The sequence below is a fragment of the Podarcis erhardii genome (assembly GCF_964252035.2).
Source record: "Podarcis erhardii genome assembly, chromosome: 13".
NCBI classification, from domain to species: domain Eukaryota; kingdom Metazoa; phylum Chordata; class Lepidosauria; order Squamata; family Lacertidae; genus Podarcis; species Podarcis erhardii.
In genome coordinates, this window is record NC_138502.1 from 13,342,304 (window position 1) to 13,358,234 (window position 15,931).

The following is a 15,931-nucleotide window of genomic DNA, read 5'->3' on the forward strand; positions in this document are numbered from 1 at the left end:
TGATGTTGGGAAAGATTTGAGGGCAGAGGGAGAAGGGGATGACAGAGGACGATATGGCTGGACAGTGTTCTCGAAGCTACCAGCATGAGTTTGACCAAACTGCGGGAGGCAGTGGAAGACAGGAGGGCCTGGCGTGCTCTGGTCCAGGGGGTCACGAAGAGTCGGACACGACTAAACGACTAAACAACAACATTTGTGAGATGGGGGGAGGGGGGAGCTGAACCTGGTTAAGAGCGCTCTTTCTCGCTCGCTTAAACGAAAGCGCAATGCCAACTAAGCTCTACTCCGAGGAGACCCGTGGAAGTGAGTGAGCCTGAGCGAGCGCCGGGTCTCCGGACTACCACAGGCAGGCGCCGACGGGATCCAACCCCTGCTAGGACCTGCGGGGATCCGCCTTCCCGGGGGCGGGGAGCCGCCAGGCGCCGCAGCTACAAAGGCAGCGGCCGCGATGGGGCTCCGAAGGCAGAGAAAGGGACCGGGAAGCGGCTGCGTGGGAGTCTCTGGCACCAGGTGAGGACCCCCGGGGAGAAGCGTGGGGGGCGCCTTCCCCAACACCCCCCCCCCACGCCCCACCGCCGTCCAGGCTTTGTGCGCAACTTGCAAAGGGCAGGAGAGAGAGGAAGGAGCCCGTTGAAACTAAGTTCGGGTGCAGGTGGGGAAAAGGAGACGAGGGCGCCCCTGAGCACATGCAGAGTGCATTTGCCGTCGCTCTTCAGAGGCCATAGCTAGTGGGAGCGGGGCTTTCTTTTTTGACGAGCTGCTCCTTCCAAACTAGAGTCTTTGTCTGTCTCTCTCTCTTTTTCTCGGGGAGTCTTAAAAGAGAGGATTTTTGGCCGGGGTGGTTTTGGTCCCTTCATCCCTGGCCTGGCTCCTTCGTATCTCCTCCGCACGTTCCTGCTCCCCTGGCAGATCGATATCTCCGCATCACCCGGAAGGTGGCAAGTCAGCCGGTTGTTATTCCGCCAGCTGGGCATAACTCTGCGGAGGGCATGTGAGCTTCGTGCCCGCTGCAAACCGGGCTTACGTCGTCGGGACCTTTCTACAGAGTTGGCACCCTGCTCTCGGTGACTCTTTAAGCGCGACAAACCCGACAGGCTGAAGCTCAAAAGGTGTGGCTTTGCTCCCTCCCTCGTGCCTTTATATCACACCTCCCAGGAGCTCAAGGTCGAATGCAGGGCTCTCTTAAAATAAAATAAAATAAAATTCCACAACAACCCTGTGAGGTAGGCTAGGCTGAGCGGCGGTAACTGACCTGAGCTTCATTGACAGCTTGATATGAATCGCGTTGGTTGTAGATTTGTTTTGCTTTATTAGTGGTTCTGCAATTAGTTGTTCTGCCAATGCACTGGCACTGCTCGCAGGGCATACAGCGCAATGATGGGAGAGATATAGCTGGGCATTTGCGGTACGAAAAGCTATGGGGTGTCTTCAGCATGTTGCAAAATACGGACTGCTTGGTAGCGAAGCAACAGGACCGCCTCCAAACATTTGCAGGTGCAACTGAGCACTGAAAGCGGCATTGCGTACGACTGCCCAGGCAGCATCCTGAACCCAAATCATCGTGAATGCGTGATATAAAGGGCACCTGGAAGAAGAGGTCCCTTTGCAAAGCGGATCTTGCTGGAAATGTGTGCCTTCCTCTCAGGTGTGTTTGGGGCTGCTTAGGATGGAAATAGGCTTTAAGTATTGTGATCACTTAAGTATTGTGGGCTGCCTTGCATGTGAGTCCCAGAAAGCTCTGCGACTGACCACTTGGCGGCTTGACGTGAATCGCTCTACGAAAAATGCTCAATCAGTTCCATCTCTTCACATGTTCTGCACACTGAGCCCTTTGAAGCGGGAGCTCAGTGTGCCTGGTTTCTCCTGAAAGGGGATTGTGGTTCAACAGCAGCAAAGGCAGACATAATTCTGTGTTCTCCTGTCAAGGACAGAAGGTATGATGTATTGGAACAGCCAGGACACCTGGGTTCTCTGTGGTTGCTGTCTCTAACCCCACCCCCCACTCCAATCAGAGCACCTTTAGGTTGCAGGCGTGTCTCCCAAACATTCAGGTTGGTTTCATAGCAAGATTATTATTATTATTTTACTGAGCTCGTAAAGTGGAAAATATGTTTTGGGGATGGCAACTCCCTTCCAGTTGTGTGGTTTTCTGTGTGTGGAATGGTTGGCAGTGCAGGGTGAGGGAAATGCCATTCCTAGTTTGGGGAGGATTCCCTTGGAGGGAATGAGAGGCACTCCTTGAATTTCAGGCCGTCACTTTTATTGGTTGCTGTGTTGGAGCCAGTAAGCCAGAGAAAGAACTGCAGGATGATATTGTGAAGTCTGGAGTAAAATGCCTCGTCTTGCTGGAGCTGCTCTGTTCCGTGAACAGTTCCCTGCTTTGGAGCAATGGGATGAATCCAGGAGGAGAAGTGGGGTTTATTTTTTCACAGTGTCCCAGTTGCAGTGAGAGGGGAAACCTTGCACCTGTTGGGTTTCTGCCTGTTTTGCAGAGGGGTTTTAAATTTTAAAAAAGCACAGGAATTTTACCACGAGAGAAAAGCTGGCAACTTTACACATCCTAAAAGATTACTGCAATGCCTTATACGTAGGGTTGTCTCAGAAGACTGTTCAGAAGCTTCAGCTAGGTGCAGAATTCAGCGGCCAGGTTGCTCACCGGAGCAAGACGGTTTGAGCATATTGCACTGATCCTGGTCCAACTGCATTGGCTGCCAATTAGTTTCCAGGCCCAATTTAAAGTGCTGGTTTTGTCCTATGCAGCCTTAAACGGCTCAGGACCACAATACCTCAAGGACCGCCTCTTTCCATATGAACCTACCCAGACCCTCAGATAATCTTCTGAGGTCCTTCTTCGTATGCCTCCTCCGCAAGAGGTCCAGAGGGTAGCAACAGGAGAACGGGGCCTTCTCTGCAGTGGCTCCGCATCCTTTAGGTGCCAGGCAAAAATGTTCCTTTTTAACCAGGCGTTTGGTTGATTTGATGGACATCCTATGCCCTTTTAAGATGTGCTGGGGAGGGGTTATTGGGTTGTTGTTTTTATTTGGTGATGTCTTTTGTGGTTTTAGATTTTGATTTTATCCTGTGAACCTGCGGGTATAGGGCAGTATATGATGATGATAGTGAAGGAGCAACTTGTGGCAAGTGAAAGAGGAGGAGTGTTCGGAAGACATGCATTTGTTGGTTCACATGTTCAGAGATGGTCAGGTGGCCCCGAAAACAGGTTCTGGGACTACCGCAAATCCTGCCTCAAATGAAGTCGTTGGAGGAGGCTGTCTCATACTGAACCCTTGGTCTGATCGAGTGCGGACTCCCTCTAGCAATTGCTGACTTTTACCCACGCCTCGTTTTCACTGAGGCTGGATCCTTTCTCCCTGACATACGAAATTTCTGGGTGCCGGGAATGGTGTCATTAGAGGATTAGACTCTTGATCGCAGGGTGGTGGGTTCGAGTCTCACTTTGGGCAAAAGAGTCCTGCGTTGTGGGGGGTTGGACTAGATGACCCCCGTGGTCCCTTCCAACTTGACGACTCTAAATCTCAGCACCACCACCAGCCTCCCGGCCTTAACAGACACATTCAGCACCTGCAGTTTGAACTGGAGCAGTAGAGATGAAGGTTTTCCCCTTCGGAGGAGAACTAGGCCTTTTTTTAAAAAAAACTTTCCCCAGCTGCTTAACTGTTAAAAGGTCCAGGAATCCCTGCTGGAGCTGTGAGTTGCCTGGAAAAGATGCCCTTGGAAGGGAAAAGCAGACTCTGCGTGTGCTCAGAGGCACTCTTGCTGCAGGGGACAGCTGTGACCCTGCATTCGGCCCACTGACTGTCTTAAATCTGACCCTTGTGGACTGTAGCCTCTCACGCTTTAAATTTCATGCCTGGGCCCCCAAATGCATCTATCTATCTATCTATCTATATCTGGCGTGCAACCAGGTGCGTGGGAACTCTGTGTCATGTTGAAACTAGGGCCCAGGGCTAAATAGCTGCCTTTTCATTGCTGCCCTTTTCCCCATGGGTGTTACTGGCTTCCCAACCTACACTTGTGGTCACATGTGGTTATTAGGGCCGGGCAGATCTGTCTGTTTGGTTTCTCTCCCTGTGTCTCACTTTCCCAATCTTACATCCAGCTCTCTACCTCATGAAGAAACAGTTCCCTCATGAAAGTCGATCGGCGCTTTGGTTTGAATTCCTCCTAATATACACATTGAATTACTCCCACCCAAATAGAAATATTTTTGCAAAGCACGTTTCCCCTAATGTCGTGCATTTGTGAGTGCTGTTTTCACTGAAATACACATTTTTTAAAAAAACCCATTTAGTACCTGCCTTTTGTGCACATTACTCGACTGGAGAACCTCATTGCAAAGGGCGAATTTTGAAGGCTGCGTGTGTTTTGGTTGGTATATTGTTTCGGAAAGTGTGAGTTTAAATGTGAACTGGATCTAATTTCTTCCCCATGCCAAGAGGTTCCTCCGTGCAAACTGTTTTTTCTTGTAACCAGCTCTCACAAATGGGCCCCGTTTTCTGCTGATTCCTTGGGCTGAAGTCTAAGCAATTTCCGCCCTCCCTTCCCCACAGGTGGGCAGAGTTTGCGGCTGAGCAGGGCTCACCTGGGCAGGTGCCACCCACCTGCTTCGGCCGGCCTTTGACCCACCCTCGGCCAGGGAGGACAATGGCTGGGCTGGTCGGGGGTGGGCCTAAGGCCAAAAGAAAACAGGCTGACTCCATTGTTGAAGCCTCTTTTGCTGTTCTTCCTTCCAGGATCAAATCCCTCCAATTTATTGCCTCCATAATTTCATCCTAGGTCAGCGGTCTTCAAGTTAATGATTCTTTTCCTTACAGGCTTATATTTTGCGTTCCAGGTCAGTGGGTGCTGCTGTGGCCGTAAGAGGGTTGCTGTATTCAGAACCAAGAAGGAATTTTCCCTGCACTGGCAGGTTTCACCTTCCCTGTAGCATTTTGTCACAACTTTGGCGGTTTTTGGCCTTGGCAAGGTATCCTTTAGTCTAACATCAAGTTGGGGGGGGGGGTGCATTCATGCTCCCTCCCCATGCGGCGGCGCTTGCATGGGCCGTTAAAGGGCAAAAACCGGGAGTCCCTGACCCATGTAGGTCAAACTCCCGGGACGAGGTCGGTGGAAGGGCATGCTGTGTAAGTTTGCGCTTTACAGTCCCCTCTCACTGGACCTCATCTGCCTGCATATCCTCAGCCAGGCAGGCTGAGAGGGTTACCTGCCAAGGCCTGTGCCAAGTTCCCCACTTCTGAAGCTCAATAAAGTTGTGGCCAATTTGAACCCATACAGTGGTACCTCAGGTTACATACGCTTCAGGTTACATACGCTTCAGGTTACAGACTCCGCTAACCCAGAAATAGTACCTCGGGTTAAGGACTTTGCTTTAGGATGAGAACAGAAATCGTGCTCTGGCGGCAGCAGGAGGCCCCATTAGCTAAAGTGGTGCTTCAGGTTAAGAACAGTTTTAGGTTAAGAACGGACCTCCGGAACGAATTAAGTACTTAACCTGAGGTACCACTGTACTCTGGCCTCTTGTTTCATCATTTGGGGTAAAGGGGTAGGCACCACAGACAGGGTTTAGCGCGTGTGCCCGCAAATGCAGCAATAACCCTTTAGGGCTCTGCTGTTGCCAGTTTAAGTTCAGCTTTGCTTGCTTCTGGCGTGCCAGTTCTTCAGGAAAGGAGCTCTTCTTGGATCTGGAGAGGATTTCGCAGCCAGCTGCTCTTCCTATCGCTTGGTGGGGTCAAGGGCTTTGTGTGTGTGGATTTCCTTCCTGCCAAGGCCCCAGGGTGGGAATTGTGGAGTTGAGAGAGCTTCAGCTGGTACCCAGTGCTGCCACAAACTCTGAATCGTGTTTCAAGCTGCAAGCAGACCACACACTGAAAGCATGTCCCCGCCATGACTCCTGGGAACCATAGTTTAAAGGTGCTGGGAATTGTAGTTTTCTGAGAGGTAAACATCAGTTCCCATGGTTGTTTTTTTAAAGGGAGGGAATGTGCTTTAAATCTACTGGGAATTATAGTTCTGGGAAGGGTAAACTAAAATTCCCAGGATACATTGGAGGCAGAAAAGGTGCTTTAAATTCATAGTGCATATGCAGCCTAATGCAGGAGTGGGCAGAAGATACATCAGGATCTACTTCGTAAATCTTTGGGTGGTTTTGTTATTGGGTCACCAAGGATTTCTGGTCGGGTTCGAGTCAGAAATAACATAGTTCCTCAAACCCTGTCCTTAATGCTGGTGCAATTGTTTTACTTGTTTCTGTAGTCATATAAACTGGTTTTTCTTGTTTTTAATTTTTTTAATTAAATTGTTTTATGCATTAGTACAAATTTAGATTACTGCAGAAATCTGATTAAAAACAAGTTTGCCTCGCGGTCTCTTATTTATCACCACTTATGTAAATATTTATGTGACTTATGTAGCTTAAAGTTCATTTCCAGGTGAAGGAAATGCCAAAAACAATGTTTTATTAAAAGTCACTACTTACATGCAGTTTACAGGCTTAAAAACAATTGCATCCACTGACTGATTTCCATTCCTGACCACAGGCGAACATACAGACTGCAGCAATTTCCCCTTCCTTTTCCGTTCTTATCATAATTCTCAGCCAGTCTGCTAGATGCCTAGCCTAGTAGCACAGAGGAGGAGAGGGAGCTGATCCTTGTCTCCTTTTCTTTCTCCTATTCCAGGGGTGGCCAGCTCCCAAGAGACTGTGATCTACTCACAGAGTTAAAAACTGGCAGTGATCTACCCCCTTTTGGGGGGTTCAGGTCAAAGTTGTTGAGCTTTTCTCATGCCCTGTTTTTTTTTGGGGGGGGGGTTCAGGGCAAACTTGAGCTTTTTTTAGGGGAGCCAAAGTTGTTGAGTTTCTTTGGGGGGAGGCGGTGATCTGCCAGTGATCTACCACAGACGTCCAGTGATCTACCGGTAGATCACGATCTACCTGTTGGTAGTGCCTGTCCTATTCCTTCATCCCTTGTCTGTGGAGAAGACAATCCCTGTAAGACTCCACCAGTTGTGTTGATGTTTATCTCTTTGAACTACGCTCTGTAAACTAGCTGTATTAGTCTCGACTGGGGTAGCCAACGCTGGTGGCCTCCCCGATATTATTGGACTACAACTCCCATCTGCGTTAGCCAGCATGACCAATGATCAGGGTTGATGGGAGTTGTAGTCCCACATCACACAGAGAGTGCCACGTTGGCTGTCCATAGGCTCCGTACACATCTTTCTTTCTTTCTTTCTTTCTTTCTTTCTTTCTTTCTCTCTTTCTTTCTTTCTTTCTTTCTTTCTTTCTTTCTTTCTTTCTGAGAGCCAGTTTGGTGTAGTGGTTAAGAGCGGTAGTATCGTAATCTGGGGCATAGCTGTCAAGTGTCCCTCCAGCGCCATGTCCCGCTGCTGTCCCTTATTGATGGATGTCCCTTAAATGATGTCCCTTAAATTTCAAAGGAAGCAGCTCCTCTCCCTCCCTCCCTGCCGGCCAGGGAGGAGGGAGGCTCCAACTGTGTTGCTTGGCTGTGTTGCTCACCCAATAAGAAGTCTAAGAACAACTGGGGGGTGGAGCTTGCATGCCTTGTGTGTGGCTAGTTAATGCAAGCTGAGGGGTTTTTTTGAATGCTGGACGCCATTTTGTTGCACGTGCTGCTGCAAACTTTGCAGTGCAAAGCCAGGCCGGGGAGCCATCTTAAGTTGAGGCTGCATAGGCCTTGTGGTGCATGTGATTCAGATTCTATTCAGTTGAACCTCTGGTTACAAAGTTGGTTGGACAGTGTTCTCGAAGCGGCCAGCATGAGTTTGACCAGACTGCAGGAGGACAGGAAGACTGGAGTGCCTGGAACAGGTGAAGCTGCAGGTCCCTTATTTTGGCTGCTGGTCCCTTATTTTCAAATCTGTAAGTTGACAGCTATGATCTGGGGAACCGGGTTCGCGTCTCCGCTCCTCCACATGCAGCTGCTGGGTGACCTTGGGCCAGTCACACTTCTTTGAAGTCTCTCAGCCTCACTCACCTCACAGAGTGTTTATTGTGGGGGAGGAAGGGAAAGGCGAATGTTAGCCGCTTTGAGACTCCTTCAGGAAGTGATAAAGCGGGATATCAAATCCAAACTCTTCTTTCTTTCTTTCTTTCTTTCTTTCTTTCTTTCTTTCTTTCTTTCTTTCTTTCTTTCATTGTGTTCATATCCTGCTTTTTCCTCCAAGGCACCTAGGGTGGCTCACACAGTTAACACGCAGGGAGGGGCTCTATACTCAACCTGCTCCTTTATGGGAGGTGGGGGCCAGGCCAGCTAGGAAGGTGTGTGATATTTCCAGGGTCACAGAAATTGCTGCAGGCCCCCTGGGGATGACAAGAGCCTCTTTTGCAACCTCATTGCCGGCCAGTCCCTTCCCCAAAAGAATCTAGTAACTGAAGCAGGTTGTTCTCTTAGAGCAGTGTTTCCCAACCTTGGGCCTCCAGCTGTTTTTGAACTACAATTCCCATCATCCCTGACCACTGGTCTTGCTAGCTAGGAATGATGGGAGTTGTAGTCCAAAAACAGCTGGAGGCCCAAGGTTGGGAAACACTGTCTTAGAGGCTAGTTCATCCTCTCTTGCATAACAGGAAGGAAGCCACTTATCATCTCAGCAAGGATGTGCTGACCTGGGCCTAGCATCCAAGATACATGACTTCCTGTCATGCAAAGCAAGGAGGTAAATCTGTTTGAAATGGGAGACAAAGGTGAGCTGGCAACCCAAAATATGGGATGCCAATGGCTTGGCACAGATGCCACAGGAAAGCTGCACACGTGAGGCCGTGCTGATCCCACAATAAACACCTGTCCCCCCCCACCCCCACCCCAATTTGTGCTTTCTTTCTCACGGGTTGTATGACTGGTTTATCCTTCCTGCGGCATGGAGAAGTCCGTGAAGGATGTAATTCGGCTAATGTAGCTTCTGTTTTAAATCAGCCTCCCCCCCCCGCTTTTGTTTCCAGGCAGTGTGCAGCCTTCCTGGATGAACGTTGGCTGGGGGATGTGTGACACTTCTCTCTCCTGTTTGTTGACACTTGGAACATCTGCATCCGAAAAAGGGCTCTGCGTCACTTAAAAAGTGGCATAAAGCATTTGGAAGATGCCTTGATGTGGGATCAGGCTATGAACCTCCCTTAGCTCAGTGCTGTCTGCTAGGGTTGCCCAAATTCCTTTAAAAACAAACCAAAAATCTAGGATAGCTGAGGAACTGAAGGGTTTTGCTTTCCCTTCCCTCCATATCTGTGCAGTAAAGCAGAGGTGGAGGAGCCTGAGGCCTGTGTGGACCTCCAGGCTTCTGTATCTGGCCTGGGGGGCACTCTCCAGGTCTCATGCAGGCCACTGCCCCCCCCCCAGCAACACTGCTCACTTCCAGGTCATAGCCCTGCAAAGGTAAAATCCATCTTTGTTGCTCCACCCACTTTTGACTCCAGCTCTGTCTACCAACAGACAGTCAGAATAAAATCTGCCTGCCTGTTGTTGACATCCGTCTATCTCGAGACACAATGGAGTGCGCCTCCGGGGGTGAAGTCAAACTGCTGCATTAGTAGTAGGGCCTTTTCAGTACTGGCCCCGACTTGGTGGAACGCTCTGTCACAAGAGACTAGGGCCCTGCGGGACTTGACATCTTTCCGCAGGGCCTGCAAGACAGAGCTGTTCTGCCTGGCCTTTGGTTTGGACTCAGTCTGACCCTTATGTTTCCGTTCCCTTATGGCCTTGATTTACTGGCTACTTTTAAAATGAGGCTGTATTTTAATTTGCATTTTAACCTGTATTTTAAATTGGTTTTTTCTTTTTCTTCTTTTTCTTTTTCCCCTATTATGTTTTTTACTGAGATTTTACTGGTGTTAGCCGCCCTGAGCCCAGCTCTGGCTGGGGAGGGCGGGGTATAAATAAAAGTAGTAGAAGTAGTAGCAGTTGTTGTTATTATTATAATAACAACAGGTTATTACAGGGCACAGGTCTGGGCAGTGTGTATGGGGGACCTGGGCTTCCCAGGGTCTGCCTCAGGTAACAAAAAACCCGTTCTCGGCCTTGTTGATGTGGTCCAGCATGGCTGCAGCAGTTGGCGCAAAGGAGACGTACAAGGTGCCATACAACAGTCTTAGGAACACCACTCTGGATTTGTGTAGGATTTGCTCCTTAGAAGAAAAGGCTATCAAAGATGTCCCGCAGGGCAGCCCCCTCCCCTTATGAAACAGGGCTGGGAAAGGTCCCCGTGCAGCAAAAGGGTTGCATCTACAGCTCACAAATGGTAACAAGGTAGAACAGAGCGCTGTGGCTTTTTCCTGTAGCTTCTAACAGCTTTGCCTGAAATGAGGATTGAGGTGCCTCCTGCTTTTCTCACTTCTGCGGCACTGGTATGTGGCAGGAACAGTATCTTCCTGGAAATTCTCCCTGCTGGGATTCCAACCTGCTGGGATTCTGCTGTGGCTTCTGTGCCTCCTCCACCGCTTGCCCTCCTCCTCTGCCCTCGTACAGAACATGCTGACCACTCTCCCCAAGCTCTTGCAACCTTGAACACCCTCCTGCTGAGGTGGCACCAGTTCAAGGTTCAACAAAGCCATAAAGCAATTTGCAGCCTTGATCTTTTTACCTGGAGCAAAAGCCTCGGAAGGGCAACCTCCTCCTCCTCCTCTTCTGACTGCTTTATTGGTGGCCTGCAAAGTTGTTTGTTTATTTGCTAAGCAGGACTTTTGACTCTTGGCATCCCTGCCGCTGGCTGAGCCCTTTGCACTGGCAGCATTTTTGACCCAGGTTCAGAATCTTGTTCTTTCCCCTTGCAGGTCTCTCTCCCTCTTGCCCTGTGTCAGTTGGAAATTCAGTAGGATGCTGAAAGCCGTTCTCTGCCTCTTCCTGGAACACAGCATTAAAAAAAAAAAAAAAGGCTCCAGAGCTCAGATCTAGGACTAAACCACAGAAAACCAGGCAGCACCCTTCCTCTCTCTAAGCAAGCTCAGACAACCCTGAACCTTCTCCTTGTGGGAATGTTCTGGGGTGCAGGAGAGGATATATTGACTAATTATATCCTTATCCAACTTGTACTAACAAGTTCCCAAAATATCAGCAGAGTTTATAGACATTCCCCTTTAAGTTCGCAACGGTAACGCTTGCACAGGTTCGCTAGAACCTCTATAATAATTACTCTGGTAATTTCCCCTTTGTTCCCTCTTAAAATACAAGACACGACACAGTCTTTATAAAAGTATAAAAGAGTTTACTCACGTTCCGTTCACAATATGATCCCAGAAGGTAGGCAGGCTTAAAAAGGTTACATGCAGTTAGAATCTATCTTGTAGCAAGATAGTACTGTCCTCTCTTGGCTGAGAGCCAAGAGGGCATCCTTAGATGTTTCCTCATCGAAGGAAGATGGCCAAGAGGCAAGAGGCAAGAGGCAAGAGGGAGAGTGTGGCTGCCTGCCCTGTGCTTTTATCATTACCTGCACAGGTGAGGCCACACCCACCTCTGGTCACATGCGGAGGAAGTCCGTCCCCAGGAAGTTTACCTGCTTGCTGGACAGACATCCCTCCCCATGTTCTAACATGTACACTCTAGGAATGTTGTCATTGACTGCTCCTGTGTTTACATCCCACATACCCCTTCTCAGGCAATACAACATACACAAAACATAAACAACTTTATTCAACCACCCAGAGTCCCAGCTTGACACGTAGATTCTGGAAACTCTCTCTTGGTAGGGGTTTCGTCAGGATGTCAGCAGTCATCTCTTGGGTGCTGCAGTAGGATAGTTCCACAAGTCCATCCTGGATCATCTGGCGTATGTAGTGGTACTTAACCCCAATGTGTTTTGTTCTGGCCAGGAACTTCTCACTCTGCGTCAGCTTCAGGCAACTTTGATTGTCCTCTAGCAAGCTGACAGGCCCTTTTCTCACCAACCCAAAGTCCTTTATGAGTTGATCAAGCCAGGCGATCTCTCTGCAGGCTTCTGTTGCTGCAACGTATTCTGATTCTGTGGAAGATAATGCTACACAGCTCTGTTTATAACTGCCCCATGAAACAGGTCCATCACCAAACATGAAAACATGACCACTTGTTGATTTATAATCAGCATTATCCCCAGCCCAATCCGCATCAGTATACCCAACCAACTTAGGGTCTCTGACGGCTGGTAACCTTAATTTACAATTCATGGTACCCTTCAAATATCGCACCACCCTCTTTACACCTGCCCAATCATGCTCAGTGGGAGAATTCACTTTTCTGCTAAGAATCCCCACAGCATTTGCTAAGTCAGGTCTACATGTGGTAACTAAATACAAAAGTTTACCAATCGCCGACCTGTAGTCATTGTTGTCTGGCAACTGCTTCGAATCCTGCTGATTCTTCAGGAAGTCAGTAGCCATCGGTGTAGCAACTGGATGTGCGTCTTGCATCTGCATGTGCTCAATCAGCTCGTGGATCTTCTGTCTTTGGCTGAGAAGAAATGAGCCGTCCTCTTCTCTTTCCACCTGGATCCCGAGGTAGTACTGGACATCTCCTAGCTCCTTGACCTCCACCTCTTTGCTAAGGTGTTTTACTATCTGTGTATAGTCTTTCTCACTTGCTGTGGCAATAATCAGGTCATCAACAAATGCTAAGATATATGAGAATTGTCCATTATTTGACTTACTGTACAAGCACTTGTCAGCGTCGCCTTGCTTGTACCCAAGTTGCGTCAGCATTTTATGCAACTTCTGGTTCCAGGCTCTAGCAGCCTGTTTAAGTCCATAAAGTCCTTTCTGCAGTTTGCACACTAAATGTGCCTCATGTGGTTTCACAAAACCTTTGGGCTGTTTCATATAGATTTCTTCAGAAATCTGCCCGTGTAGAAAAGCGGTAGCAATGTCTATGTGTTTCACTCTCATTTTCTTGGAGGCTGCAATGCTTAAAAGCATTCTTACGCTGCTGTACCTCACGGTTGGTGCAAAAACTTCATCATAGTCTTCACCAAAACGCTGTGAAAATCCCTGTGCTACAAGTCTAGCTTTGTAGCGCTGCACTTCTCCTTCTGACCCCTTCTTAACCTTGAAAACCCATTTACTGCCAATGGCCTTCTTACCGGGAGGCAGCTCAGTGAGTGTCCAGGTCTTGTTCTGATGCAGTGCATCCATCTCCTCCTGCGCGGCCTTCCTCCAGAGACTGGCTTCTGCAGCTGGCATCTCCTGTATCTCTTCCCAAGTGGAAGGTTCTTGTGGAAACGCCGACCCTGCAAAGTAGGACAACCGTAATGGTGGGACACCTTTGTTGGTTCTGGACGAGCGCCTGACCTCTGGTTCTGCGACCGCATCAGCTTCCTCATCCTCCTCCAACGCAGGCATGTCCCCATCTGAGTCCTCATCTTCGTCTCTGGTGCCGCAAGGGTTCTGGTCCTCTGTGTCGCCTGTAGGGGGTGCTGTAACACTCGAAGGCAGATTATTACTTTGTGGGGTCTCAAAAGGGAAATATACAAATTCTTGAGTCCTTTCTGACTCATCGGAAGAATCCACAACAGTGTTCTTAGTGTCTACTTTTCCATATTCATCAAAATAAACCGCATGGTATGCATTTGTCTTACCAGTTTGTAAGTCCATAATTCTGTATCCTTTGCCTCCAGAGGCGTATCCCACAAGGATACCTGCTTTTGCCCTGGAGTCAAGCTTGTGTCTGTGTTCCTTGGGCACGTGGAAGTAACACGGACTTCCAAACACACGTATGTGCGACAGATTGGGAGCTTTCCCATGCCAAAGTTCAAATGGTGTGCGCTCTGCACCTTTAGTTGGCAGTCTATTCTGCAAATACACCGACGTGTATACTCCTTCGGCCCACAGCTTCTGTGGCAAACATGCATCCTTTAGCATGCACCTTGTCATGTCCATAATGGACCTAAACTTTCTCTCAGCTATGGCATTCTGCTGTGGTGTGTAAGGAATTGTGGTTACATGTGCAATTCCTTCCTTGGCCAGGAGAGCCTGCATTTCATTTGAGCAGTACTCACCTCCATTGTCGCTCATTAGCACAGCTGGAGCTCTTTGGAATTTATTCTTGACCATGGCAATGTATTCCTGGAGCTTGTCCACTGTCTCACTCTTCTCTTTGAGGAAATACACAACACAAAATCTTGAAAAGTCATCCAGAAATATTAAAATATATCTATTCTTTCCCAGTGAGGGAACACTCATGGGTCCACATATGTCAGTGTGCACTATGTCAAGCACTTTGTTGCTTCTTTGTTCTGCACAACGTGGAAATGAAGGTTTTACAGCCTTCTCAGTAATACAGCTTATGCACTTTGCTGGAGCTTTGTTGCTCTGCTTTACCTGCAAACCTCTTACAAGATCTCTTTTCTGTAGATCCAGAATGACGTTGGTGTCTCTATGTCCAAGCCTTCTGTGCCATAGGTCCAGATCTGCTTCATCCTTCTGGCTGGAATGTGCCACTTTTGCAGACTGATTCTCTGAAAGATCAAGCTCATATACACCATTGATTAGCTCTGCTTGAGCAAACACTTTGCCATTTCTAGTCACCTTGCATTCTCCATTTCCAAATGTGATCTGGAAACCTTTCTTGTCCAGTGTGGACACGCTGATTAAATTGCAGCTCAGCTCTGGTACATACAAAACTCTAGAGATTGTGTTCTCAATGCATTCATTGTTTATATTGCATTTCAGACTCATGGAACCTGCACCTTTTGCTTTAACAATGTTGCCATCTGCAATTTCAATTTCAGATCCTTCTTCATCATTTATCTCATTAAAATAGTCCTTTTTATATGAAAAATGTGAGCTGGCACCTGAATCAATTATCCATTTATTACGTCTATTCTCACGATTCTGGACAGTTAAATTCCTTTCTTGCAGTAGCCATGTGCATTCGCATTTCCCCTTCTTTTCCCCTTTTGGCTGAAAGGGGTGGGGTTTCTTGGCTTTAGGAGCCCTGCAATTCTTTGCAATGTGTCCTTCTTTGTTACAATTGAAACAAATCACTTTCTTAGGCATCTCTTTGGACTTTGTAAATTGCCTAGATGCATAACTGCTGTCCTTGCTTCTAGCATTTCTCACTGGAGATTCAGCTCTATCTCTGCATTCTTCTTTTAAATAACCAATCAAGTCTTTAAAAGTCAGACCTTGTCTATGATCCATCAAACTTACAAATGCGCTAAAGCGTGGTCCAAGTGATGATAACAAAAATGCTATCTTTGTATCTTCATCAAAAGCTTTGGGAGTCAAATCAATTCTTTGAATAATCTCAGTAAACTTGTTGATGTGCTCTGTGAATTCCTGTTTTGAATTCATCCTCACTCTGGTTAATTTACACACCAAGTTTCTGAAGCAGTTTATGCTAGATTCTCCATACACGCGCTCAATATCTCTTAAGATTTGAGATGCATCATCTGTACTATTTATTAATGATAGCTGCTCATCACGAAGTCCACTCAAAATTATGTGTCTAGCTTCGCTGTTCATGCGTTTCCAAGCACTTATCTTGGCTAAATCCTCCTCAGACGATCCTGTAGGTTGAGGGTTTAAAGCTTCCAAAATGTGCTTATAATCTAAACATGCTATCAAGCGCTGCTTCCAGTGTATGAAATTGTGTTCATTCAGCACAGGCATTCCTAGCTTTGCATCACTATCAAAAGCTGCTCTAGCCATCTTAAAATCCAAAAATTTCAAAATTCTTCAAAATTTCAAAATTTCTCAAAATTTTAAAATCAAAATCTCAAAAATCTAAAAATACAAAACAATTCTTCACTGCCTTGGGTCACTGTGAACTCTGAGGGAAGGGGGGGGGTGCTTAATCCCCACTGCACAATGGAACAAAGGACCATGTGCTTACCAGGAAGTTAACTCAGAAAAATACTACTCAACTCAAAATCACAATCCAACGCAATCCTTCAAAAATACGCAGAAATATGCAATACTGGGGCCAATAACCCTTTGTGG

The 15,931-nt window shown here is 47.7% G+C and overlaps 1 protein-coding gene across 2 annotated transcripts in view; it reads left to right on the forward strand.

Annotated features, from left to right (window-relative positions):
• The first annotated feature begins 354 nt into the window (after positions 1 to 354).
• HSD3B7 (hydroxy-delta-5-steroid dehydrogenase, 3 beta- and steroid delta-isomerase 7) overlaps positions 355 to 15,931 on the forward strand; it is a 62,940-nt gene continuing 47,363 nt past the window's right edge. Inside the window, exon 1 of one of the 2 annotated variants that reach the window (XM_081835276.1) lies at positions 355 to 510. Coding sequence is in view for 1 of the 2 variants with exons in the window: in XM_081835275.1 (XP_081691401.1) it covers positions 1,627 to 1,645 (19 nt within the window). In the remaining variant the exon portion in view is untranslated. Of the gene's footprint in view, positions 511 to 1,611; positions 1,646 to 15,931 lie in introns of those variants that run through there. The other variant, XM_081835275.1, reaches the window with a different exon arrangement.